The sequence below is a fragment of the Trachinotus anak genome, unplaced genomic scaffold (assembly GCF_046630095.1).
Source record: "Trachinotus anak isolate AG129_WGS33_773 ecotype Australia unplaced genomic scaffold, CSIRO_AGI_Tana_v1 ptg000016l, whole genome shotgun sequence".
Classification (NCBI taxonomy): Eukaryota; Metazoa; Chordata; class Actinopteri; order Carangiformes; family Carangidae; genus Trachinotus; species Trachinotus anak.
Genome location: NW_027273867.1, coordinates 25172501 through 25197597, shown reverse-complemented (window position 1 = coordinate 25197597; position 25097 = coordinate 25172501). Strand labels below are relative to the sequence as shown.

General features: G+C 41.6%; 4 protein-coding genes and 1 long non-coding RNA gene across 6 annotated transcripts in view; 2 read left to right on the top strand and 3 right to left on the bottom strand.

The window, feature by feature from the left end:
* The first annotated feature begins 26 nt into the window (after nucleotides 1–26).
* On the top strand, nucleotides 27–12777 carry vps52 (VPS52 subunit of GARP complex). The gene is made up of 20 exons (XM_071499509.1): nucleotides 27–204; nucleotides 799–880; nucleotides 1196–1248; nucleotides 1766–1841; nucleotides 2123–2190; nucleotides 2393–2568; nucleotides 2680–2830; nucleotides 3333–3433; nucleotides 3720–3852; nucleotides 4035–4092; nucleotides 4973–5106; nucleotides 6623–6778; nucleotides 7491–7609; nucleotides 7746–7869; nucleotides 8068–8163; nucleotides 8571–8678; nucleotides 8815–8880; nucleotides 8968–9079; nucleotides 10695–10813; nucleotides 11136–12777. Exons 1-20 carry the CDS (start codon nucleotides 109–111, stop codon nucleotides 11280–11282), a joined length of 2175 nt encoding a protein of 724 aa, XP_071355610.1. The 5' UTR covers nucleotides 27–108; the 3' UTR covers nucleotides 11283–12777.
* LOC139633689 (uncharacterized) lies at nucleotides 7511–10801 on the bottom strand. Its single transcript, XR_011693800.1, has 4 exons — nucleotides 10664–10801; nucleotides 8748–8909; nucleotides 7735–7889; nucleotides 7511–7645 (listed from the first exon to the last, which is right to left on the bottom strand). It is a non-coding gene; the product is annotated as an uncharacterized lncRNA (long non-coding RNA).
* Nucleotides 12778–12782: 5 nt separating the features above from the next.
* Nucleotides 12783–19331, bottom strand: igldcp (Ig-like domain-containing protein). 2 transcript variants are annotated; one of them, XM_071499527.1, is made up of 8 exons: nucleotides 19195–19312; nucleotides 18835–19091; nucleotides 18345–18388; nucleotides 17411–17776; nucleotides 17211–17301; nucleotides 16016–16194; nucleotides 15276–15329; nucleotides 12783–15138 (listed from the first exon to the last, which is right to left on the bottom strand). In XM_071499527.1, exons 4-8 carry the CDS (start codon nucleotides 17673–17675, stop codon nucleotides 15056–15058), a joined length of 672 nt encoding a protein of 223 aa, XP_071355628.1. In that variant the 5' UTR covers nucleotides 17676–17776; nucleotides 18345–18388; nucleotides 18835–19091; nucleotides 19195–19312; the 3' UTR covers nucleotides 12783–15055. The 2 variants fall into 2 exon arrangements, with proteins under 2 accessions (XP_071355628.1, XP_071355627.1); XM_071499526.1 differs by lacking the exon at nucleotides 18835–19091 and having other exon boundaries at nucleotides 19195–19331.
* A 466-nt stretch (nucleotides 19332–19797) lies between these two features.
* Nucleotides 19798–25097, top strand: part of LOC139634650 (uncharacterized) — a 12410-nt gene continuing 7110 nt past the window's right edge. The window contains exons 1-3 of the mRNA XM_071501238.1: nucleotides 19798–20231; nucleotides 21799–22161; nucleotides 23172–23294. Coding sequence (XP_071357339.1) covers nucleotides 20198–20231; nucleotides 21799–22161; nucleotides 23172–23294 — 520 coding nt within the window. The 5' untranslated portion in view covers nucleotides 19798–20197. The remainder of the gene's footprint in view (nucleotides 20232–21798; nucleotides 22162–23171; nucleotides 23295–25097) is intronic.
* Nucleotides 24534–25097, bottom strand: part of LOC139634648 (uncharacterized) — a 6220-nt gene continuing 5656 nt past the window's right edge. Inside the window, exon 2 of the mRNA XM_071501237.1 lies at nucleotides 24534–25097. This exon is cut by the window's right edge and continues 795 nt beyond it. The gene's annotated coding sequence lies outside the window, so the exon portion shown is untranslated.

Below are 25097 nucleotides of genomic sequence, written 5' to 3'. Positions count from 1 at the left end.
TCTTGTCCGGTTCACAAGCGCCAGGACGCTATGTCAGTTCTCGGGGACGAAGATGCGGTGGGACCGTACGTTTGTAGTTTTTTTGGACGTTAGCGTAAAGTCGCCGCAATGGCGGAGGGAGCAGCAGCTGCTGTTGGAGCTGGACTCGATGTAAACACAGCTGGAAACCCAACAGAAATCGCCATGGCTTATTTACAAGACGAGGTGATATTTATTTGTGGCTTTAAAATCAGTTGCTGGCGTTAAAAATCCAGCGTTTAATGCGATAATTCAGCTCTGTGTCCTGGTGGCGTTTACAACAGGATCTTTATCAGTGAACTGTAACGTTAGTTTTCGTAAACTGTGGGCATCTAGTAACATGAACAGCCAAATTAATCTGCAGTAGGTGCTGTAAATTAAAAGCTTGTGACGGGAAACATAATCTGTGTATGCTGACCAGGTGGAATGATGTTGCTTGAAGCTAAAGTAGCTGTTAGCATCCCGTCAAAACAGCGAAGACCTGAATGATTTCCTGAATGCACCCTGTCGCAACAGTCATTCATGTTCGATCAGTTAGGGGTTAATCGGTTAGTCAACTGACGTAAAAAGTAAAGTCATTCATCGAGGAAACATGCCAAACATTCTCTGGTTCCAACTTGTCATAGTTCAGCACTGTATAATCAAAACATAACACATACGAATATCTACAATATTATTGTAATAATAATAATAATAATAATTGCTGGTTGCAACTCCTGGACTCACCACCTATGACAAAGTAGTTGTCTGAAACAGTTTGTGTGTGATTCTTTCCTCCAGAAGACTGATGGAGACATGGCGAACCTGAACCTGGGAGAACTGGACCTCACCACCGATGAATTTATCTTGGATGAAGTGGATAGTAAGTCAACCTTCGTCATTAATATGACTCGTCCTGTCACAGATACACACAGATTAATGGAACTATCCATATTTAAACCATATGTCTGCAGTACCTTCTAAGGCTAAAACAGGTCATCAGTACAAACTAGACTTCACATTGACAGAGTTTTTGTTGCTACACAGATATTGAAAGAAAATCGGCTCCCTGTATTTTTACAGATAGTATAAAACCTGCATGAAGGAGACTGTAAGTTAAAGTTCAGAATATAACTCCTCAGTGTTGGAGAGAAGCAGCTGTTCTGTCGTGAGCTCTGTTCCTCTCTGTCTCCTGCAGTTCACATCCAGGCTAATCTGGAAGATGACCTTGTGAAGGAGGCGCTCAGAACGGTGAGAATCACGACACAAATGTTTGACTGAGCACTTTGTAATACAATATTCAACAGGAGGTCTGAGAGAGTGATGGAAACACTTTTTAAAACACATTATCTGTCATAATGAATTAATTAGATTTGAAAATATGGCAAGATTCTTACTGTGACTGTATGAGGGGGTTTTCTTAACATCTTTTGCACTGTGAGGGGACGTATTGTTTTTACTGACCGGTCTGATCTGAGAAGAATCTCCTCAGTTACTTAAAAGGCAAAGATGTACATTTCTCTCTCTCTCTGAATGTTTTACCTCAGGCTGGTGCAGCCTTTACGTTAGTCTCACGGCATTCACTGCAGACATTTGCCATGTCTCACCAGGTCTGACCTAGATCATTCAATTTTAGTGCGATGTAGTGAGACCTTCTGGATTCTTGAAAATAAATCAAATGATCCTGGATAAGGTCAAAACTACTGTGTCTAAACCGTAAACCTGGGGCTGTAAACATGATGATGATCTCCCTCCTGTCTGTTCTCAGGGCGTCGACCTCAGGCAGTACTCCAAACAGGTGGAGGCAGAGCTGCAGAGGATCGAACAGGCCTCCATCAAAGACTGTATCCTTGCTGCTCACTGCGAACGTTGTGACGTTACAACACACCAGCTGCAAATATCAACACATACACAAAATGCATATATTCATCAGCTGATCTACAGTGGTCAGCTGGATATTAATGAGTTTTACAAAAAGACACTTTAAATACAGTAACTCTGTGAACAAATTCAACCTTCATGTGAGGTTCGTGCTCATTTAGGCTTTAATTTTTTTAATCTTAAAACAAGTTTTATTTCCTGTTTGGGGAGCTGGCTTTTGTTTTTCTGACCTGGCATCTGTCAGACATCAAGGAGAGTCAGAACATCGCTCTCCTGCACAACCAGATCACCGCCTGTGACTCCATACTCGAGGTTAGTCCTGATCCTGATCCTGATCCTGATCCTGATCCCGACCCTGCAGGTCCTCTGTTTATGTACAAGCTGATTAAACACATTTTCAGTCTCAAAACTGAACGTTACAGCAGCAGTGTTTTAACGTAACATACGATCAGGTAGAGCTTCAATCAGGCACTTTTTGAAATCAGGTTTTTAGTCTGTCCATCCGTCTCCTCAGCGTATGGAGGGCATGCTGAGCGGCTTCCAGAGCGACCTGTCCTCCATCAGCAGCGAGATCCAGACTCTGCAGCAGCAGTCGGTCAGCATGAATGTGCGGCTGAAGAACAGGCAGGCCGTACGCAGCCACCTCAGCCAGCTGGTGGATGAGCTGGTGGTGCCTGGAGCCATGATCTCGTAAGTGAGAAACATCTGTTTCAGAGACAGGTGTTACTGGAGGTAAATGTACTGAATGAAGCGTGAAAGAGTGTGGTGTTTGTCTGATGCTGCGGCGCCGTGTTGTCCCAGGACCATCCTGGAAACCCCAGTGACGGAGCAGGAGTTCCTGGAGCAGCTGCACGAGCTCAACAACAAGATCAACTTTGCCAAGGAGCTGAGCTTCAGAGAGACGCTGGCCTGCTCCGACATCCAGGACATCGTGGACCGCCTCAAACTCAAAGTAAGACACACCTCGCTCTGCTGCTCATCGACCTCCACTCTCTACCCATGGTCATCCAGATCCAGTCTCTGATGCTGCCTTCAGAGACACTTCTGGGTCTGAACTCAGTCATTCAGCCTGATGCTCCTTCTCCTCCACTGTGCTCCTCTGATGAATGTGGTCTGTCATCACCATCCTGCACACAGACAGTCTCAGGCCAGGCTGTTCTGGTCTGTGGTTCCCTGATGGTGGAACCAGCTCCTGAAGTCTCTCAGAGCAGGGGCGTCCCTCTCTCTCTTCAGAGAGCTCCTCCTCTCCTCCTCCTCTAACACCCTCACATGTCTAACCAGCTCTGACTCTCAGTTCACTTCTTCACCTGATCTCCTTCACTGATTAAACAGATGTAGAACTGAGTCCTGACACCGAGTCTCTGCTGACCTGAAGCTCAGTGATGAACCTGAGTCACTTTGGATAAAATCATCTGAGTAAATATAAATGTATAAACATGTTTCCCTCTCCTCAGGCTGTATCAAAGATCCGAGAGTTCATTCTCCAGAAGATCTACTCCTTCAGGAAGCCGATGACCAACTACCAGATACCACAGAACACTCTGCTGAAATACAGGTCAGCACAGCTGCTGTGCTGTAAAGATCTTTGAGGCTATAGAAATTATATCATTTCACCTCCTCTTTGTTTTTCAACTGACAAAATGACAAACAGCCAGAATATGATTCAGTTTGTTTCCATCAACATCTTCTTCATGAAACATTTAATGGGATTAAAGACCTGACACTGTTTAAATTTGTTCAGACATTATCGTAGTTTTTAAATGTCTGCTATTACATTTCATTTAAACATCAACACTCTGACTGGAAAAGTGACCCGCTCTCCTTGGTTCATCTTGTTGCAGATTTTTCTACCAGTTCCTTTTGGCCAATGAGAGGACGGTGGCGAAAGAGATCCGAGATGAGTACGTGGACACGATGAGCAAAATTTACTTCAGTTACTTTAAGTCGTACAGCGGCAGGCTGCTCAAAGTGCAGGTCAGTGGGTCAACACAGGAAACAACAACTTAATTTAAAACAACATGTCAGAGTCTCTGTGAAGCAACTGCAGCTGGTGGAGCGCTTCATTTCTGTCACAGCACCTGCTTCAGCTCCACAGACTCTGTCGGGGTGAACGGGTTCCTTATGTGTGATGTAACAGTTGTGTGTCCTGTCTGCAGTACGAGGAGGTGGCAGACAAAGACGACCTGATGGGGGTAGAAGACACAGCCAAGAAAGATATCCTTTAAAGTGTGTGTGTGTGTGTTTCTGTATCTGCATTTAAGAGTCTAATGTGCACATCAACACACAGTGTAGAGAATAAAATGTCCCACAGTTTACTCTTCTCCAGTGTTGAGCTCCATCAGAAGATATATGTGTGATTTTAAGAACCAAAACCATCTCAGTGTAGTTTCACATCTCCTCTCTCAGGTAAACACTCAGAGAAACCAAATTCTGCAAGGTTGGATGCTTGGGCCCACCTGAGTGGTGACTGCTTTGTTGTGACATCACAAAGTTCCAGAAGTCCTGACGGCTGGTTTTAAGGCTCAGTTTCTGAATACAGGCTGTGTGCATTTCTCTGTGGACTGAGGCTTTGATACTTTCACAGTATTAATATAGAACCTAGACCTGCTTTATAATCACAAACACATGGACAACTACCTTTAGACTGGATGGACCTTTAAAACACAGTTTAACTTAACGTGTTTCACACATGGAACTCACAACATCAGTCATATGTCCATGTAAAACATCACCACAGCTAAGTGACAGTGAGGTACTGAGCAGGCAAAGTGCCAGAACATTTGCATGCAGACAAACCTGGCTCCTCTCCAAGAGACTGAAACCAGAGCTGACAGAGTCAAAAAATGTCAGAGGCCTCTCCTATAAGGACCCTGTGTGTGTGTGTGTGTGTGTGTGTGTGTGTGGGTGTGGGTGTGTGTGGGCAGTTTAATGAGCAGTGCATACCTACCTAATTTGGGTGTGTCTCACACACATAATGAACATAACAACACCCAGATTAATTAGGCATCTGCTTGTCATAACTCCTGAGGCAGGAATTAAGCCCTGCCAACACAAACTTAAACTCAGAGTGAGGATCCTTGACTCCCTGCTGCACGTTTCTTCTCCAAACCATCTCTGAAGAGCAGGAACACCATCTTCACACTGGGTCAGAGGGGGGCCATACTGAGTCCTGCCGAGCTAGAGGGGCCAATCCTGGTTCCACACACAGCTCAGAGAGGAGACAGCAGGGTGAGACGTCACACACATCTCTGTCACACTTTCCTTAAAGGAAGGATTGACTTTTGGCTGTCTGTGTGTTGCCATGGTTACCACATGATTTTCATAAATGTACACACAGCTTGTACAGACTGATTATAAGATCACTGCCTGCTACGCAGATGGATTAATTAGTGGTTCAGGCTAAAATTACATGTCACCCATCAAAAAATCCGGACCAGAAACACACAGAACCAGAACCAGAGTTCACATGGAAGTGGACCCAGACCCTTCTTTTCACACAGGTCCACAACTTTCTCTCCAGCCCGACAGTACCGTTCTGACCTGGCCCACACACCAGAGTTAGTTTTAACTGAACCCGACAGGTTTCAGGTGGGACAGCTCCCTAAATGAATAAACAGAAATATAGTGAAAGCATATTAATGCCAGTGGCTTTTAAATGAGGTGTTTTGATCCTGCAGTGCAAGATATACTTAACAACAGAGAACATGATCTGGAATAAGAATATGTTGACTGTTAACTTATTTAATCTATGTAACACTTTTCTAAACAGAGTAAGTGCTTCACATACATAAAAACAGAGCAAAGCAATAAAAGACAATTAGCAAGGAAAGTATAACAGGAAGAATTGTACATGCAAAAACAATAAAACCAACAGAACAGACAGATGAAAGGAGGATAAAGCACTGAAGTCAAGAATTTAAAAAGCAGCTTTATATACATATGTTTAAAGTGGGACAGTGATTCAACACACTGAGATGCTCACACTGTATAATAGAGCAGGACTGTGCTTTAATACAGCGGGAAGCACACACATGCAGCAGCTGTGGTTCATCATGTGACCTGCTCCCAGCATGCACTGGGGGTCAACACTGACATCTTGTGGTCATTTGTGACACATTTTTAGGAAACTTGAAACTTCTTCAAATTCTGATATAATAAACTCATCAGTTTACGGAAGCCCCGAAAAGCAAGTGGCAAAGTTTTTTTTGTTTTTTTTGTCAGGATCATTTTTTTCAGTTTTTTGTTTCTTGCATCTGTTTTTTTTTCCTTTTAAACAGGATCATTTTTCTAAAAAAAAAAAATCACTCTCAGGGGTGGTTTTCACAGATGTAGAAAAAAAAGAAAAATGATCATCCTGAAAAGAATAAAAAAGAAAAATCACTTGCCTTTCAAGGCTTCCGTTCTTGTTTATACAGATGGAAAAAAACTTAGAAAAATGATCGTGGAAAAAAAACAAAAAAACAATAAAATAAAATTCACCTGCCTCTCGGGGGTTGTTTTCACAGATTAAAAAAAAAAAAAAAAAAAAACTTAAATTTTCTTTTTTTATCATCAGGATTTCTCATTTCACTCAGTTCACACCAGTCCCAACTAAAGTCATTCACGTTTAATTCCTCCATGCACGTACATATCAAGGTTGTTAGGAAGTTAGAAAAAAATTTAAGGGCGTCTGTGTCAGTGAGACAGTTTACAGAAAATAAAATCAACATCATGTCATTATAACGTTTCTTTGTTTCTGCTGCAGTATCCCTACGAGACGCTGTTCCGCAGCCAACACTACGCTCTGCTGGACAACGGCTGCAGAGAATACCTCTTCCTGTCAGACTTCTTCATGGTGACAGGAAACTCTGCCCTCGACCTCTTCAACAGCATCATGGGGAAAACTCTCAGCATGTTCCTGGTACGAACGAAGCACCTGTTCTCCTCACAGAGTTTCAGTCTGTCAGAGATGCAACTCGCTCTTAACGTGTGCCCGTTCCGGGGGGGGGGGGGGTCTTGCTTCTTGTGATTTGTCAGGAGGAAAAGAATAACTTCAGCTCTGTGCAAAAGTGCTGTTATTTATAAAGGTCACATAAGTGTGATATTGGAAACCTCATTAGATGGATAAAGAGAGAGAGAGAAGGAAAACTTTATTAACCCCAAATCACAAAAACAAGCTAGCACATGAACAAATGCAATAAAAAGTAAAAATAGAAATAAAACCTGGACTGTTCATCAAACCTAAATATAAACTGTACCAGGGCGAGGCATTGATTCAGCATCATGGAAATACAATACAACACTTCTCTGATGCCCTAGACTGGGCAGTATAAATATGATTTAATCCTTTTTTTCTATTGAGAAAAGCCTCAGTGTTAAAGAAAGACGTTTTCCTAAATAAAATAATGGCTGATGTTAGAAAGGTTTATTTCTGGAAATATTAGATCAAAGACAAAACATTCGATAACTTACTTTTTCCATGATTGACAGTTTTTGATACTCAGCAGAGACGAGTCTTCACATTGTATCAGTGCTCACTCTAAACACGGGCTGTTAAATACAGCAGACAGGAGTGTAACTACGTTCAGCCCTGTTGTGTTACTGAGTCCTGTTGTGTGTGTCTGCTCCTGCAGAAGAGTATGTCCACGTATGTGTCCGACTGCTACGACAGCATCGCCATCTTCCTGTGTATCCACATCATCCTCAGGTTCAGAGCCATCACGGCCAAGAGGAACATCCCCGCTCTCGACAAGTCAGTGTCCAGTGACGAGTCGTTTCCTCGTGATGTCTGTGTGTTTGTGAACTTCAGAAACTGAATCAGTTGTTAATGGTCTGGATGAGGACAGTGCTGCAGATGTTTAAGGCGTGTGTCCTCACCTGTGCGTCAGGTACTGGGAGGCGGTGTTGGAGCTGCTGTGGCCGAGGTTTGAGCTGATCCTGGAGATGAACATCCACAGCATCCGAAACACAGACCCTCAGAAACTGGGAGTGCTGGACACCAGGCCACACTACGTAGGTCCACACACTCACGTCTGACAAATGGGGAGGACACACACACACACACACACGTGTCATCACACAGCAGTGTGTCTGTCAGTGACCTGAGGGTGTGTGTGTGTCTGTGTGTGTCTGTGTGTGTCTGTGTGTGTCTGTGTGTGTCTGTGTGTGTGTGTGTGTGTGTGTGTGTGTGTGTGTGTGTGTTGGTTTCAGATCACTCGTCGTTACGCAGAGTTCTCGTCGGCCATCGTCAGCATCAATCAGACGTTTCCCAATGAGAGGACCAATGCTCTGCTGGGGCAGCTGCAGGTAACACACACACACACACACACACACACACACACACACTCTCATCTTCTTATACTTGTGAGGACCCTCACTGACATAATGCATCCTTCACTCCCCTGGTCCCGGTCCTTGTAAACTGTTCTGAACAACTACAGTCTCCCTCCTTTATTATAAATCCCATATAGATGAGAAGTTTTAGGCGAACTGGCCTTTTTTAAATGACATTTTCACACTAAATAAACCTTTTGTGTTTTTCTCCTCACTGCATCAGTTAGAAAATAATTCTGTAATAAAAAGAGTTTTCTGATTTTCAAATGACCAGACCAACAGTGTCCTGTACCAGACTCATGTAGTGTAACACCTGAGTCCTCCTCACTGACTGGACCTGCTGTGAATGATGTGATATAAAACAGACGTTTGTTTCCCAGGTTGAGGTGGAAAACTTTGTGCTGAAGATGGCGGCAGAGTTTCCCTCCAGAAGAGACCAGCTCATCTTCCTCATCAACAACTACGACATGATGCTCGGTGTCCTCATGGTGAGGAGCTATAACTGTAAACTCTGAGCAGTCTGCTGCTGTTCTGAGGACATTTTGCTGAGATCTGACCTGTGGGAATCCTCCACCGCTGTAGCACTCCTGTGTGTGTGATGGTTGTTTTTCCCTGTGTGTCCAGGAGAGGGCAGCAGACGACAGCAAAGAGGTGGAGGGTTTCCAACAGCTGCTCCTGGCCAGGACACAGGTAAACATCCTGTTACACTCCTCTCTTTTCTATGAAACAGGAAAACATACAATCACATAATGGAGACACTCCTCCTCTCCCCTCCAGGAGTTTATTGAGGAGATTTTGTCTCCCCCCTTCGGAGGGATGATCGCCTTTGTGAAGGAGGCCGAGGCGCTGATGGAGAAAGGGCAGCTAGACCGACTGAAGAATGAGGAAGGTGAGAGAAGTTTGTTTTGGTCTAAAATCTTCTCAGTCTACCTCAGACTCTGTTGAGTTAATGGATCAGACTTGAGCTCGTACAGTTGAAGGTCAGAGACGTAGGCTTTAAGGTTTCATGGGGTGATATCTGAGGGGGATGGAAATCTACCTCCTCCTGTTTTAAGCTCCATGATTGGTTTCCTGTCTCTATTTGGAGGTTAGTTACTCCTCATCAGACTCTATATAATAATAATAATAATAATACAAATAATAAACTTTATTTATAGAGCATTTTCATTCAAGAGATGTAACTCAAAGTGCTTTACAATAAGAAATGGAATAGTACAGTAAAATAAAAATGAATAGAAGGACAATCAAATTAGACAATACAAATAGTTATAAAACAGGAAAAAATCTAAATAAAAACAGGAATCAGTAAGAAATGTAAAATATGGGAGAATTAATTAAAAGCCAAGTTAAATAGATATGTTTAAAATGTTCCCGCGTCTCTTAAAGCTCTTGGCAGAGTTTTCTAAGTTTTGGGGCATAGTTAAAAAACGTGTGTGTATTTAAAAGTCTGGCAGTGGCAGAGTTGGTGAAGGATTATAAAAGGACAGAGAGTCTGCAACGTAAGCTGGTCCCAAACCATTAAGAGCTTTAAAAACAGAACTTTAAAATCTATTGGTAAAGATACTGGGAGCCAGTGGAGTGAAGCTAAAACTGGGTAACAGGCTCTGTCTTCCTTGTTTTCGTCAAAAGTCTCTGAATAAACTGAAGTCTTTCAGTTGACTGCTTTGGGAGAGTAGAAAGAGCATCGCAATAATCTAATCCATTTGAAATAAATGCAGAAATATGTTTTTCAGCATCTTTATGGGACAGGAACGGCTGTAGTTTGGTAACCTTGGTAAGCTGTCTTGGCCACCTTCTTTATGTGTGGCTGACCTGAAGTATTTCAGTTTTGTCTGTGCTCAGTGATGTCGCTCTCACTCAGTCCTCCACATCCTGACTGATCAGCTGCTGGATTCTTTCACTTCATGGTTAAGTTTTGTTTTACAGAGTAATGAGCTGCTTTCGTTCACACTCACTCAGCTGTTCTCTGAGTTTTGTTTCTCTGTCAGTCTGAGGCTGCAGATTCCTCCCAACCTCATCACCTCAGTTTCCCACATCCTTCTTTTCTTCGTTGCTTCCTCTCAACTTCACCACAACAGGCAGTTCAGCTGAGGTGGAGGCAAATTGTTCTCAGGTTGTTTGTCCGTCCCGTTGTCATGGACACGATGTCTCAATAACACCTTGATGGAACGTCTTCAAATTTGGTACAAATATTCATTAGGACTCAATGATGAATTGGTGGTCAGAGGTCAAAGGTCAAGGTCAGTGTGACCTCACAAAACACTTTTTAGCCGTTACTCACGACTTCACACAGCAATTATGACACATTTCACACAAATGGTTCATATTTGATGTGACTCTGGATAAACACGATGTGATCTGTCACTGAGGCAAACAGCCGTGAGGCGGTAATTCTGGTTTTGGTTTTTTTGTGTTTTTAACTCTGTACTCAGCCACCGACATGTGCCTCACACAACCCCAGCTCCCACTTTACCTGAACTGTCTGAACCGTCTCCCCCCTGCAGCTCGGATCACTCAGCTGGTCCGCGGCTTCTCCAGCACCTGGAAGCAGTCGGTGGAGTCGATGAGTCAGGACGTCATGAGGTCCTTCACCAACTTCAAAAACGGAACCAGCATCATACAGGTGAGACGACAGACAACAGGTGTGTCGGTCACATGAGTCTATTTAGCAACACAACCGAGACACCACAGAGGCTGCCACAGCTGCTGTCATCAGTACCACCGCAAAACAGTGGTGGTTCTAGAGACCGGCTCTCAGTTGTAAAAAGAATTCATGAAGATTGTCACTGACTAACGGCAGTGACATGGATTTTTAGGGGATTTCCTTTAAAAATACTCACAAGAGAAAGGTTATCATTTGGATATTCATACTGATGCAGTGTTTGTGAAGGAGGAGGTGAGTGATGTGATAAGGGTTAAAGCAGCACTTCCTCTTCCTGCCGCAGGGCGCGCTCACCCAGCTGATCCAGTACTACCACGGCTTCCACAAGGTCCTGAACCAGCCGACGTTCCGCAGCCTGGCGGTTCGCTCCGAGCTCATCAACCTGCACCACCTCATGGTCGAGGTCAAGAAGCACAAACCCAACTTCTAACTGTCTTTGTCTGCAGGGAAACTCCCTCCCAGTAAAGAGTCTGCTTCTTCAGCAAACCAGAAACATGAGCATGATATGAAAAACATCTGGAGTCTGGAGCCGCTGACTCCCTCCAGTTTCCTGTAAAGTTTGGAAAACATTAACAAAGCAAGATCAGACAGGCTCTTTGTTTTCCCTCCAGATGGATGAGTGAGGACAGACGAGGTGAAGTCCTCGCTGGATCTGAGTGGAAGATTTTATTTTTTATTAAATTTCAATTTAATGTCACTCTTGACTGTAAAGAAACCTGCAGATCGTTCATCTGTCATAACTTTGTTTCTCACATTTCAGTCCTCAAAGCGTCACCAATAAAACGAGTAAGTGTGGTGGAGAGTGTGTGAGATTCTGTGGTTTCTTTACAGCCAACAGCAAAACTGATGTTCAAGAAACTGACCTCATGACGACTCATGTCTAGTCACTTGATTATTCAACCAGTTCTTCCTGTGACGTAAATGAAACTTAATCCTCAAGTTGAAAGAATTAGAAACCGAATTAAAAAAAAAAAACTGTTGTAAAAAGAAACAAAATGATGAAAATTTGTATTTACATTCAAACTACTGACACAGAGGTTCAGTTAAGGATGTAAATTTGGACTTTTATTATGAAACACTGAGCAAACACATTTATATTTTATTTCATTTTGTATTTAAAGTGAGACCATGAACCTTTTATTAAACAGCAGCCACTTCAAGAAGAGTTTGAGTAAAGGTGATATGAACTTTACTTCTGCACATACATTTGAATTAGTTACTGAAGAGTGACTTTTTCAAAAGTTGCATAGTTTTGCTTTTTACTTCAGTAAAATAAATCTTACATTTGTAAATGTGTTTAAATCACTGCACTAGTGAGAGACAAGCTCTCGCAAACACATTACTTGAAAAACTCTCTTTTTGCTCATGTGTTTCAGCTTCAGCTGGTGAGATTCATCATTAAAGGATGAAGCTGGTGATGTTCAATGTTTTTCTTCTCGTCATCAAACCTCAGTTTGAAGAAGGCTCAGTAATCCTAAAAAAACAGCTGCTCACTGTAGATTTTATCAAACAAACAGGAGGAAATAGTGCATTTGTTTGGGACTATTTTCAGAGGCGGATTAATCAACATTTGTTGCTGTTGTGGGCACAAGAGTGTGAGTGTGTAGGATTGAGTCAGAATAAATGACAGTGTGTTAATGGAGATGATCCATCAGGCTGTGACACACACACAGATCCTGTTAGTGGGAGAGAGTCAGTGTTGGTTTGGATTCGATGACGATAAGAAAAATATCTTGTCAAAGTCTCCGTCAGTCTGTAACAAACTGAGGTGTCGAAGTGTTGAAGTTGTCTTGTGCCTTTGCTCATTGATCTACAGTCGCTGTACAGGCTTCATCGTGTTGCTTCTACTTGTGCATCTATACGTGACATCATTCCCGTGTGAACTAACAGTCTGCAGAGTTTAACAGTGAATCATTGAAATACAACATGGTTGTGTTTGCTTGTTTTATTTAACTTTTTTTATTTGATTTTACTTTGAAAGAATTTAAATACAGAGTGAAGAGCAGCTACTGGAAGCTGGTAACTCAACGTTGTGAATGTCATCAAAGATTTACACACATATTCACACCAAGTACATCACAGCAAAAGGCCCATTAACTACAAAACATATTTCACAGAACTATTAACAATATTAACAGTAATTATAAATATTTCTCCAATCATTCAGTTACTTTTTGGATGGATTTCCTTGATTTCAGTTTAGGCCTGCAACTAATGACTGTTTTCATTAGTGAAATATTTTGCATATTATTTTTCATTTACTTGATTACTCATTTAGTCTTTAAAATTTCCTGCTGCGTCTTAGGGAGGAAAATACCGTACTTTTTACTCCACTACATTTATCTGAAAGCTGCGATTTCTTCACAGATGAACGTTTCACATGCACAATATAATAAGATTTTATAAATTAGGAGCGAAACACGCTTTGTCCTTGTTGAGTAATCTGAGGATCTTTTTCTTAATTGATCGATTAATTATTTGGTCCATTAAACTTCTAAAAATAGTGAAAACGCTGATTTCCATTTGATATAAAAGAGAGAAATCAGTAGATCCTCAAAGAAATCCTTAAAAATGGTCATTAACAAATGATAAATGATCAAAATACTTCATTTTCTATTGACCAACTAATCACAAAATAGTTAAAAAATTAAAATTAACTCCACATCAACCAGCTACAACAGTAAAATACTGGTCACATGTTAATGTATCGCTAATATTAATTAATATATAAAATATTCTCATATTAATGACTGGGACCTTACTTAATATTTAAATACTTAAAAACACTCAAGTGATATTGTGCAGGAGTGCAGGACTTTACTTGTAGTCGAGTATTTTTACATTATAGTGTTGCTACTTAATGGAAATGAAGTGAGTACTGCTTCTACCACAGTGTACAAGAAAATACAAGAGACTGCATTAGTTTTAGTGCAGTGTCTAATAACCTGAGTGTATGCTAAACATGCACAAATGTTTCCTTGTATATTAATCTGACAATCATTTTCCGCTTTTGGTCTACTAAACTTTTTTTCTACGAAGCAAAGACGTCCTTTACAGTTTCTCTTCGACCAGTTTGGGGTGTTTCAGTGTCTTGTTTTGTGTGATCAAAAGTCCAAAACTTTGATCAAGCATTGACTTTTTTTAATTGGTTAAACTGCAAAAATCATCAAAGATTGTAAAAAAAACACAAAGCAGCCTTTCTATTTTCAGCTAGTGTCCAAACCAGCTACTAGCTAAGAAGGGAGTAATTCTCTCTTTTGTATATTAACTGAAACAAACAAGTACACATTATCATCCTTTGCATGGATGTTGCCTCTGTTGCTGAATCATCACTTGTAGAGAACTGCAAATTAGATTATGATCAATGTGAAGGTTGTTATTATCAGATTGACCAAAGAAACCTTTTCACCAAACAAATGTATTGTCTGAACAGAACTCGCCAGCGTTAGTGTGCAGGTGGTGGTTGGTCACATCTTAAGTGAAAATCAAAAGTTAACCACTGTGCACTGAAACGACTCCACTGTGACTAATTACCAGTCTTCAGTCTGTCACTTTTTCAAATGTAACATTCTTCTTCAAAAGGAAAACATTTTTCAAAATACATGACAATATTACATTTTTCAAAAAACATTGCTGGCCTTGCTAATATTACAGAGATACAAGAATTATTCCATTTTTTTAATTGAGAATTCTTTTTATTCTGTAATATTACCAAAGCCATGTTTTTTAAAAATGTAATTTTGCGTGATATTGTCATATTTGTTCTTTCAAAGAAAAATGAAAAATAAAAACATTTAAATAAAAAATTAATTAATAATTAATTATACATGTATGTATGTATCACACCTGTGAGTGCTCTTGTAACCTGAAGAAGCTTGAAGTGAAGCACGTTGTTCACTTTTCTTTAAAGTCACAGTGAAGTTATTTCCATGTTTGGTGGTTAATTTATGAGATTCTGCATCAGTGTGCGCAGTTTCAATCGCGTGGTATTGAAATTTTGGCTCCAGAGTTGTTTCTCTCTTTTACTCAAATCACATCTCACACACACTCACATCTGTCAATCACTATTTCACTTGACACAACACCACACACGGTTTACCTGGCTCATTTGAAATTACACTCAGGCTAAATTTGCAGTTTAGAAACACAGTAATAAATTATATAAAGAGAACATGTGCAGCAATTGTTTTTGCAGAGATTGTCTCAGAGCACATTAGTAAATTTGAAACTCATGACAAGACAAGACAAGATGAGAAGGGCTGAACAGCTGCTTTTGGCAGCGTCATCTGGAAAGACATCAGAGCATGAGACAGAAGGTTATTCCAGGTCAAAAATGTTCAGGTTTTTTTTTAAAAAAATAACCTTCCCTTCATATAAATCTTTAGTTCTGGTTCATTTGCTAGAATATACACGATTTTCTCACCTGTTGTTATTTCCTTTTCCATTGACTGGTGGACTTTGAGAGCTGTGGAGCTGTCTGTGGAACAGATGAGTTACATCAGTTACACGTAATTACAAATCAAATCATAATTCAAAATATAAAACTGATTGACAGTTGCACTCGTACCAGTCAAAGCATAGAGACGCTTTATTCTGTGGAATCAGGTTCTATGATAATAATGGGAAATTTTCCCTCTTCCACAGGGCTCTGTGCGAGGACCCGTTACATACAGTATATATGAGCAATACACTAAAACTGGACGACATTCACCATTGTTTTCAGTGAAGTCTCTATAATTCTAATAATAGAAAAGTGTAGAAATGAATGATGTCAGCTGGGTCCTTGGCAACCTGTTTTCTTCACAGTGCAAACTTAGTAAAACAGCTTCAACAAACACACAAGTCCTCTGACTGTCGAATGTACGAGGGACTGTATTGCACAAATACAATAAATCAGATGACAGCAGCCCTAAATGGCACTTGTTATAATGACAAAAAAATAAGAGATGCATAAGAGAGGGAAGTCATGTCCAAGACTGTTTAATAGCTAACGAGGAGAAAATAATGAAAAACGGCCATTACAGTTTCCCAGAGCTCAGGGTGACAGAAGCTGGAATCTGAGAATTTCTGGAAATTGTTTTGCTTGATCGGTTATTGAAATTATTGGAGACTGAGTAATGTACCAGTAAACTAATGCAGCAGGAGGCAAAGACAGCGCCTCACCTTCCACAGAGAGCTGCACGGTGCTGACAGCGAGGCCCCGTTCATCCAGAACTTTGTACGTTCCTTCATCTGAGCGCCTTAAGTTCTTTATCGTCAGCTGCTCTTTCAGTGGGTGTTTCTCCAGACGTGGACTGTTCTCATCCCCCCTCATCCAGAGGTCCGACGACTCTGAGCTGTTCCTGTCGGGAACAGATCAGTGACTGTTCAGCGGAAGAACGCATAAAAACAAGACTTGAAGTCTGCCAGGGGTGGACAAAACAAACAGAATCCTCATGAATTAGCTTTTCTTAGAGCTCAAATACAGTTTAAATCTTGCAATTTGACAGTGATATTTCTGTTAAGGAGAAATTTGGGATGAAGCTCTTGGACAGATAAATAAATCACTGAAATTATTACAGTTAATCTTCAAGGGAAAATGAAAATATACTGTAAAATTCAGCATAAATGATGTTAATCTGCTGATTAGATTCTGATATTTCTTGTTTATTAGGATTCATGAACATCTCCTGCACATTTAATACAAAACCTGGAAATCACTCTTCAATATCTTGTGTACAAACTTGAGATTTAGACCTGGTGGTGCTGTTAGAGGAAAGTTAAAGGAGGTATCCTAAACTGAAATGGTTCATCCTCTGGGATGCAGGAATGTGTTTAGTACAACTGATGGGAATCTAACCTCATCCTGAGGTTTTTATCTGAGGGTGGTGCAAGAGAAAAGGTCAAGCAGTCATTAAAATCAAATCTAATGGCTCATCTCCTGGGGACCACGCTTGTCCTCAGTGCATTTCACTGACATGTGACATTTAAACTGTGAGTGAAGAGTTTCCATGAGAAAGTCCTGCTACATGAAATGATTTCTTTTTTTCCAAAACCCACATGATTCTGTCGTCAATGCCTCTATTTTGTTTATGGTGTGAGTCATAACTTCACCTGCTGCCTGTCATCTATTGAAGTTTGACGCAAAGTGTTTTTGGTTGGCAGCATTTGTGTGCGGGCCGAGGTGAGAGGAGCGAAGACGAAGAAATGAAGAGGCTGTGAACGTAAATATGCAAAGATTCTCAAATATGGTACAAGGGTGAACACCTTAAAGATAAAACCCTTGTGGGCAGATTTTGTAGGAAATTGCATCCTTTTTTAATTTCATCTTTTTTTTCCCTTTACTTTGAAAAAAATTGTTCAGAGGTAAGCAGCTCACCTGTCCTGAAAGATCACTCTCACAGAGTGACTGGTGTGGAGATCCAGGACCAGGTCCTCACCTGGAGCCTGGGACCGATGGGACTTGTGGTCTGAGAGAAAACAGAGCAGTCGCAGCTCAGTTAATGACAAGGAGAGAAAAGACGGTGGGGATAAAAAACCGAGAGAACGTCAGGAATCAAATGAAGACCAGTAACTAACCAAACACAGACAGCTTGACGCCCTGAAGGAAGACCTTGGTTTTTGTGGACCGCACTCCGTCCACCACCATGAAGCTCTCGTATCTCCCTGCGTCTCCGATCTGAACATCTTGGATGATCAGAGAACAGTCCCCGGACCTGAGCTTCTCCTCAGGAACCTCCACCCGGCCTTTGAAATCCTCCATCTGCCACTTCCGTGACCCCCACTGCTCAAACACGGTGTCGGCCACGGTGGTCCACTGGATGTGGCAGGCGGTCGGGACCATGTCCCCCAGGCGTGGCTTCCATCTGCAGGGAAGGACCACCTGTTTCCCCACAGAGGAGGTGATGGACACGAGGTGGGTGGCGGAGGACAGGGGAGAGGAGTCTGGAAGGAGAGAGGCATTGAAGAAGGAAACTGTCCTCGACAGACCTCAGCTGTAGAAAGCAACGGACTATATTTACTCAAGTACAAGAGTAAATATAGTCCGTTTACTCAAGCATTTCCATTTAATGCTGCTTTATATTTTTACTCCTCAACACTTATTTATCAGCTGGAGTTACTTGTTACTTTTCAGATTAAGATTTATAATAAAATAAAACACAGTTTCATTTAAAAAACAGTTTGAGGCCCATAAAGGTCAAATAATGCCGTATTTCCCCTTCTAATATTTCTTCTTTCCTCACCATTAATCATCTCAGATTTATCTTGTGACCCCACCTCTGAATATTATGATCTTTTACCTCAGTTAACCCGGAGATTACGATGAGCTGTTTGTGGTGTTTAGGTGTTTTCTGCAGAGCGCAGCAGCTGCAGTTAAACAGCTTCTCAGACGCAACAGTCGGGCTTCACACAACACAAGTATGAACCTGTTTTTCACCTTAAACCAAAAACCCAACCCAAAAATACCCTGCAGTGGAAACAATAACCCTGCCAGCCACAGGTTGACACTCACCAACTAAACTGCCAATCAGGGAACATTGAAGATATATGAAAAACCTGGAAGAAACATGAGAAGAAGCAATTATCAGCCTGAGTGTGGATTTTATTACACACCTGCTTCTCACAGGAAATCTGATCCGAATTAATCTGATTATGATTAATCTGATTAACAGATACCACGAGAGAACAAACACCACAGTGGAAAGAAGCTGTTCACCATGAGGTCAAAGGCACAAAACAGCTCCAATATCATAACATCATTTTTCTCAGTTTCATATCAAATGTAAGTTTAATAAACCTAATTATTAATTGATTAATAAGAGAAGGTTATCTTCAGATTAATCAACAGGAGGGAAAAAGTAGTTTGTTTTCAGCCTTAGTTTATAAAACCTTCCATATTTTGCAAATAAAGTGTTAATCTCAAGTAAAAATGACTCAATACATCGAATATCGACTCCTGATTGGTGACGCTGAGCCAGGTGAGAGAACTGATACTAACGCACACAGGGTAAGTTTCGTTTCTACTGATGATTTACTCCCAAACGAAACTGCTGAGGCTGCGGATCAGTGCGCTCTGCAGCCGCAGCAGCAGCGAGGCTCCGCTGCAGGGCGCATCGCTTCTCACTCTGCAGGAGTCTGCAGACCTGCAGCCTCTGGCGCTTCACAGAAACTGTCTTTACTGTCGCTTCTCACTCTGCAGGAGTCTGCAGACCTGCAGCCTCTGGCGCTTCACGGAGCAGACTCATTCTGATTATTGCGCCTGGACGCGGAGTGAAATGAGAAAATAAAGACTCAGGTGTAAACTGTCCTCCCTCTCAGTGTGGGAGGCTTCACGTTTCAAAATCATGTGAAATGTCTCTTACCGGTGCAGGACTGCGACCGTCCTCATGGTGCAGCTGTCCGGAGGCTCAGTCCAGTCCTCTCTCCCTCCTCGGGCGCCGCTGCTCCAGTGCGTTCACTCAGCTGCGATCACAATTTATCACTGAGCGCTTCCTGGATGTGACGTCCAAAATAAAAGTACCAGCCAAAGCTGCTCCAGGGCGGTGTCCCCTCCAAGCTGCTGATGTGTTAGATCATACTAATAAAAAATGTAATTAAAGAATTACTGTAATTAATATAACCAAAATGAAACGAAGCCTCTGACCTACTGCAGACTGTGCAGACCTTTGTTTTTATGTTTATGTTGCTTTTCTCTTTGTCATCTTAAAATACACACACGCGGCTTTTATTGGCAACAGATCATAAATGAAATTTGCAGTACTGTTACAGAACACTTATATATATATATATATATATATATATATATATATATATATATATATATATCTTTATATTTATATTTTACATCCTATACTTTTATATATTTATATTTAAATTTTTTATTAGGTTATTTTATTTTTGCATTTCTAATTGTTTTATTTATTTATTTATACAGTATTTGACTTGTTTGTGTGTTCAGTCTTATGGTTGCTTATCCACGTCCTTGTATCTGTGTGAACACTTTCAAACTCTTCACATATCGGGAAAAATATGAAACCTACAAGATCGACGATTTTTTTCCCGCGCTGATGTTCATTTCATCAAGTTTGTTCTCAAGAAATTAAAAAAAAAAGTCAGGGGATTTTCTTGTTTCTAACCACTGGGGCTTTTACTTTGAAGCAGCTCCCGGTTGTACAGCAGGAAACTTGACGGATCTCTGCAGAAACGAAACTTAGCTTTGTGGAAAACAGTGAGTCCTCGGTTGTGTGTGGCCCCAGCGGACGTGCTGGGGGTCTGTGCTGTTGATCACTGTTCAATAAAGGGCCCCTCACTTCCTCCCGCCGCAGTCAGTCAGCGCAGTGCTCGGCTGCAGGCAGCTCCCCAGTAATGGCAGCTCTCTCATGGATCCTCACTGTCCTCTGTAAGTTACTGTTTCCTTCATGTGTGTTTGATGATTTCCCTGCAGGCAGGGCGCCAGGCTTCACACACTCAGTCCGGATATCAAATTCCAGGCTGTATCAATGACTTTCAAGGTTAGCTGTGGTGAATGTTTGGGCTTCATTCAGAGGCTGGTTGTATTATTCATGGTGTCTCATGATACTTGTCCAGCCTGTTGCTGATCTGAACTCATATCAAAAGTAACAGAATCGAAACTCAACTTAGAACAAGCTGGCAGCTGAGGGTGTGACCTCAACTTCTGTGACCTCCTGCAGTCCTGGGGGTCACAGAGGCCGCGCCCGGGTCTCTGACACCCCGGACGGACTGAGGGATGGTCCTGCAGCATGAGGATCCCAGATTTGAAGGCTGGCTCCCCAGCTGTCAAACGTTTTATTTAACAGCTGATAAATAATCTTCACAAAATCACTGTTTTCTGTTTTATGGCGAATGTAAAAACTGAATTCAGCCTGACGTACCAGGTTCTTTCATTGACTTTTCTTCCATGTAGCTGCCTGAATGCTGCAGAAACACAGCAGACATGACTGCAGCTTGTGACTGAAGGATGAACTCTGGACTCCAGCACAATGAGGAATTAATGGCTTTGAATTGGTGACAAATCAGCATTGTGCTGGTGCTGTCACGTATATCAAGTGACTGTTTCCTGGCTCCCAAAGAGAAACACAAATTGTGTCTGAAATGAAAACCTAACTTCAGTCTAAGTTTCTTCCTTCACCACTTGTCTCCACAGCCGAGGGACTTAACATCGAAAGCAACAGGTGTCGGCTTTTTAAAAAAAATCATTGCTTTTGACTGCATCGCCTTAAGGAGTGAACTGTTGGTGTCGCACAGAAAACTGATTATGAACATTGCTAAAGTTCACCCAGTTTGGACAAGCTAACACTCTGTGGCTCAGTTAAAGCTCCATGTTTTCTCTTCTTCTGTGGTTTATCTGAAGTGTTGATCTCCATCAGAAGATATATCTGTGGTTTAAGAGCCAAAAACCAATCTCTAGTAACAACAGGTCAGTCAGCCAATCAGAAGAGAGGATCTGAGCTTCTCTTCTGATTGGCTGACTGTTTTCTGAGTGATGAAATGAAAATGTGGCAGATTTCAGGTAAACACTCAGAGAAACCAAATCCTGCAAGGCTGGATGGTGGGTCCAGGTGGGCGGGGCTTGGGGCATGGCTGAGGGCGATGACTGCTTTGTTGTGACATCACAACGTTACAGAAGTTGGTAATCTTTTTAAGTTTCTCTTCACTGATGCTGTTCCATATTTCAATCAAAATTTCCGGCACTTCACAAAAAAGAAAAATTTAAAGGCAACAAATAAATAATCATTGTGTGACCCCTCAGATTTATCTTGGGACCCAATGAGTGTGTCCCGACCTCCATGTTGGGAAACACTAGTCACTAGTAAAATTTCACTGTGCACTGTAAGCCCAGCGTGACGTCACCCATCGGTTTGTAATTTGGTCGTCGCCATCTTGGTTTTTGAAACTAGAAGTCCAGTTTTAAACACAGTCTGTGGTATCTCCTCGTCTCTCCTCAGGTGTTGCAGGATGTCACCAGTCTTCAGCCTCGCCTGTTCTCCGCTCAGCCCGGGTGGTTCAGGTGGGGCAGAACGTCACGCTGACCTGTAACCTGACGTCCAGCATGGAGACCACCTGGTACCTGCTGCGTTCAGACCAGCCCCTGCCTCTGCTGACAGTTACACTAAGTAGAGTGGGACAATCTACAGTCGTCTTCCACTCTGCGAACAGCAGTCGCATCACCACCGGAGGAGACATGGAGAGGGACCCGGTCAGGCTGGAGATCCAGGAGGTGGAGGAGAAGGATGCCGGCCTGTATTTCTGCATAGGGCGGTGTCCAGGGCTTGTATGTGTTGACAGAGGGATTCTTCTAACTGTGAATGGTAAGATGTTATTCATTGATTTAGTTCAGACATTTTATCTCTGCTGAGGCGATAAAATAAAACAGAATATGAAAAATTATATGTCTCAGGTTTATAAAGAACAAAGAAATACCTAAGACTGGTTATCTTGAGATTAACTTCAGTGTATAAAGGGGGCAGAACTACATCTCTTCATTAAGCCATCTTTTCCAGTTTTCTAGTTGAATTTAGGATAGTTTTATTGTTAACACCAAAAACCAGAAACGATCTCTGTTCAAGCACAGCTGTCACGACTTTTAATCCTCAGAGGCTGAAGGTGCATTAAAAACAGCCTGCAGCGTCATGCATCGCACTCGTTTGGTTTCATAACCACCAGATGTTTCTCAAAAAGACAGTCACATGTGCAGCGTCTCTGTGGTTCGCAGGAAAATGAAAATGAAATCTGCATTGGCTTCGTGTTTGTGTAATTACTTTGACTGCCAGACGGAGGCGACAAAGTTCTGCACTGCAGGTTTAAATGTTAAAGGTTCTCACTTATCTGAATAGATGCACATTTTTACCACGGAAAATTAAGTAAAACAAATTTTGTATTTAGTATTTACTATAATAGGGTTTCCTGACAACTAGCACTGGATTACTTGGATCCTGAAGAAAACCTGGTAATTCTCAGGGACGTTCTGCAGTTATAACAAGTGTCTTTTTTTAAGGATTATTAAGCAGGTTTATGGACATTTATTTGTGATGAGCGTCAGAGGTAATGATATCCTCTGTGTGAAGTGAGTTATGACTCCGATATTTGACAAAACTGCAGAAATTAGGAACCAACTGTTTTAACAGTTTAAACCTCTAAAGTATAGCCGAGCTTTTCGTAGGTGGAAACCACCCTAATGTAGCACAAACAACAAGAAAAAAGACCCAAATCAACTTTTCTAACCACCCAGCTCTACAGACATCTACAGGAAGTTCAGAGGTCAAAATATCAATCAACTGATCAGTAAACAATTAGTATTCCTGTATTTCTGTGTTCCCAGGAGTTGACGGGGAGTCAGGCCGAGACAAAATGCGGCTGCCGTGCTGGAGTCTGGGAATCTGTGTTCTTCCACCTTTACTCATCCTGGTTCTCCTCTTCATCTTCGGACTCTACCTGTGCTCAGGTGTGTGGACCGAACACGGAGGGAGAGGGCGTTTTTGGAAAGTGAGGAAATGTTTGGAATGGGAAGACACTAAGACTTAAAGTTAGAATACGTTTCAGTCAAGATCGGGGGGGCGGGGGGGGCCAGCTTCAGCTGCTGAACGTTAGGGTTGTGCACATGATGGAAACTGATGGCCACTGTGCCTCACCACACCACAGTACCACTTTGAATTACTCACACTTCACTTGAGTATTTCCATTTCATGCTGCGTTTTACTTCACTAACTTTCAGATGAATATTTTCATGCGTTTAACAGTTAAGGCCATAAAGTACAACATTGTGACATGTGCCAAGCAGCAGGGAGCAGGGTCTAGTTGGGGCCTCTGGTCTCAGGGCTCTTGTTGGTACCATCTCAGATTGTCTTTCTTTGTATTTTCTCTTCCCTCTGCCATTAATCACCTCACGCTCCCTCCTTTAAATAAAGTTAAAACCAGCTCCACCTTGAGCAGCTACAACATTAAATGTAGCTCACATGTTGATGTATTAGTATTAAGTACATTTTGTTGATAATACTTTTGTACTTTTACTTGAGTAGGATTTTGAAAGCAGGACCTTTATTTGTAAGGGAGCGATTTGAACCATATCCTCTCACTTTTACTGACATCTGCTGGCGGACTGCATGACCTGCAACACTCTCCACAGACCAACATTAAGCTTCAGTCACCAAACCCTGGATACACTGTGAAAATCTCTAAATTCATCTGCATGACCAACACATCCAGCCCAGCACTGAGCTCTACGGTGGCCTGCATTGGACATAAAATGGTTGTCACCTCCTGTGTCCACACTTCAGCCTAAATACAAACACTCACCCAACTGGTTAAATATAACTCAGTACATTTACTCAAGTACTCTAAGTAAGTACGATTTTGATGTACTTTACTGGGTACTTTTACTTTACTTTAAATATTAACAGGCACTTTAAAGTAGCTTGTACTGTGTAGCGGAGCGGAAAGTCCACATTAAGCTCTGACGCCGTCCTGTCTGAAAACAAGTTCCACCGGCTCTGGTCATACGTTCATTCAAATCAGCTGAAGCAAAACATTAATATGTGAAAGCATCTTTGCCGTCTGAAAGGAGAATTAGAGTTACTGAAAACCAAAAACAAAGAAAAACTTTTTAGACTTGAAGTTTTCAAATTTTACATGAATTTGTTTCCCTCAATTATCAATCTGAACATGAAACTTCTTCTCACCGAGATCTGTGAACAGTTTTTAATGACACATTCAGACACACAAAGAAAACATGTACAGTAGTACGTAATTACACCCAGAGCAAAACATGTATGGCATCCTTTGCATTAAGGAATTCTGATCTTAGTGAATGACAGAAGATAAAAACAGACCATCAAGAGAAACAGTGCAAGAGACAAAGAGATAACTGCAACAACTGCATCGTCAAACTTTAATCAAGTGTAAAAATCAAATCACACGGTTTCAAAGTGCTTCAATAACCAAGCCTTGTCTCCAGATCTCCACCTCAGTGCAGTGCAACAGGTTCAGCGACCTCAGATCTGTACTGCGAGAATAACAAACCCACTTTGTGTTTGACGTTGCATAAATTCAGCTGAATTTTATCATCAGGAAAGTTCAATGATGGTTATTTTGTGTAGCAAAAAAGCAAAATAACAAGAAAATCAAAATAATTTTATTCGTTACTTCCATTAATCTCAACATCACTTTGCATCAGACAAACTGATCTCTACAGACATTGTTAAAACTCATAAATGACACCTGAAGGTATAAGTGGATCAGCAGAAAGTCC

What these genes read in the sequence shown, in the direction of transcription:
- igldcp (XM_071499526.1), bottom strand. Translation starts at nt 19,220, where the DNA reads ATGAGGACGGTCGCAGTCCTGCACCG. An exon ending in CCTGATTGGCAGTTTAGTTG is followed by an intron (nt 17,777 to 18,344) that starts GTGAGTGTCAAC and finishes CTCTCCTTCCAG; the next exon opens with ACTCCTCTCCCCTGTCCTCC. An exon ending in AGAGTGATCTTTCAGGACAG is followed by an intron (nt 16,195 to 17,210) that starts GTGAGCTGCTTA and finishes TGTTCCCGACAG; the next exon opens with GAACAGCTCAGAGTCGTCGG.
- vps52 (XM_071499509.1), top strand. Translation starts at nt 109, where the DNA reads ATGGCGGAGGGAGCAGCAGCTGCTGTTGGAGCTGGACTCGATGTAAAC. An exon ending in TGATGCTCGGTGTCCTCATG is followed by an intron (nt 8,679 to 8,814) that starts GTGAGGAGCTAT and finishes CTGTGTGTCCAG; the next exon opens with GAGAGGGCAGCAGACGACAG. An exon ending in TGCTCCTGGCCAGGACACAG is followed by an intron (nt 8,881 to 8,967) that starts GTAAACATCCTG and finishes TCTCCCCTCCAG; the next exon opens with GAGTTTATTGAGGAGATTTT.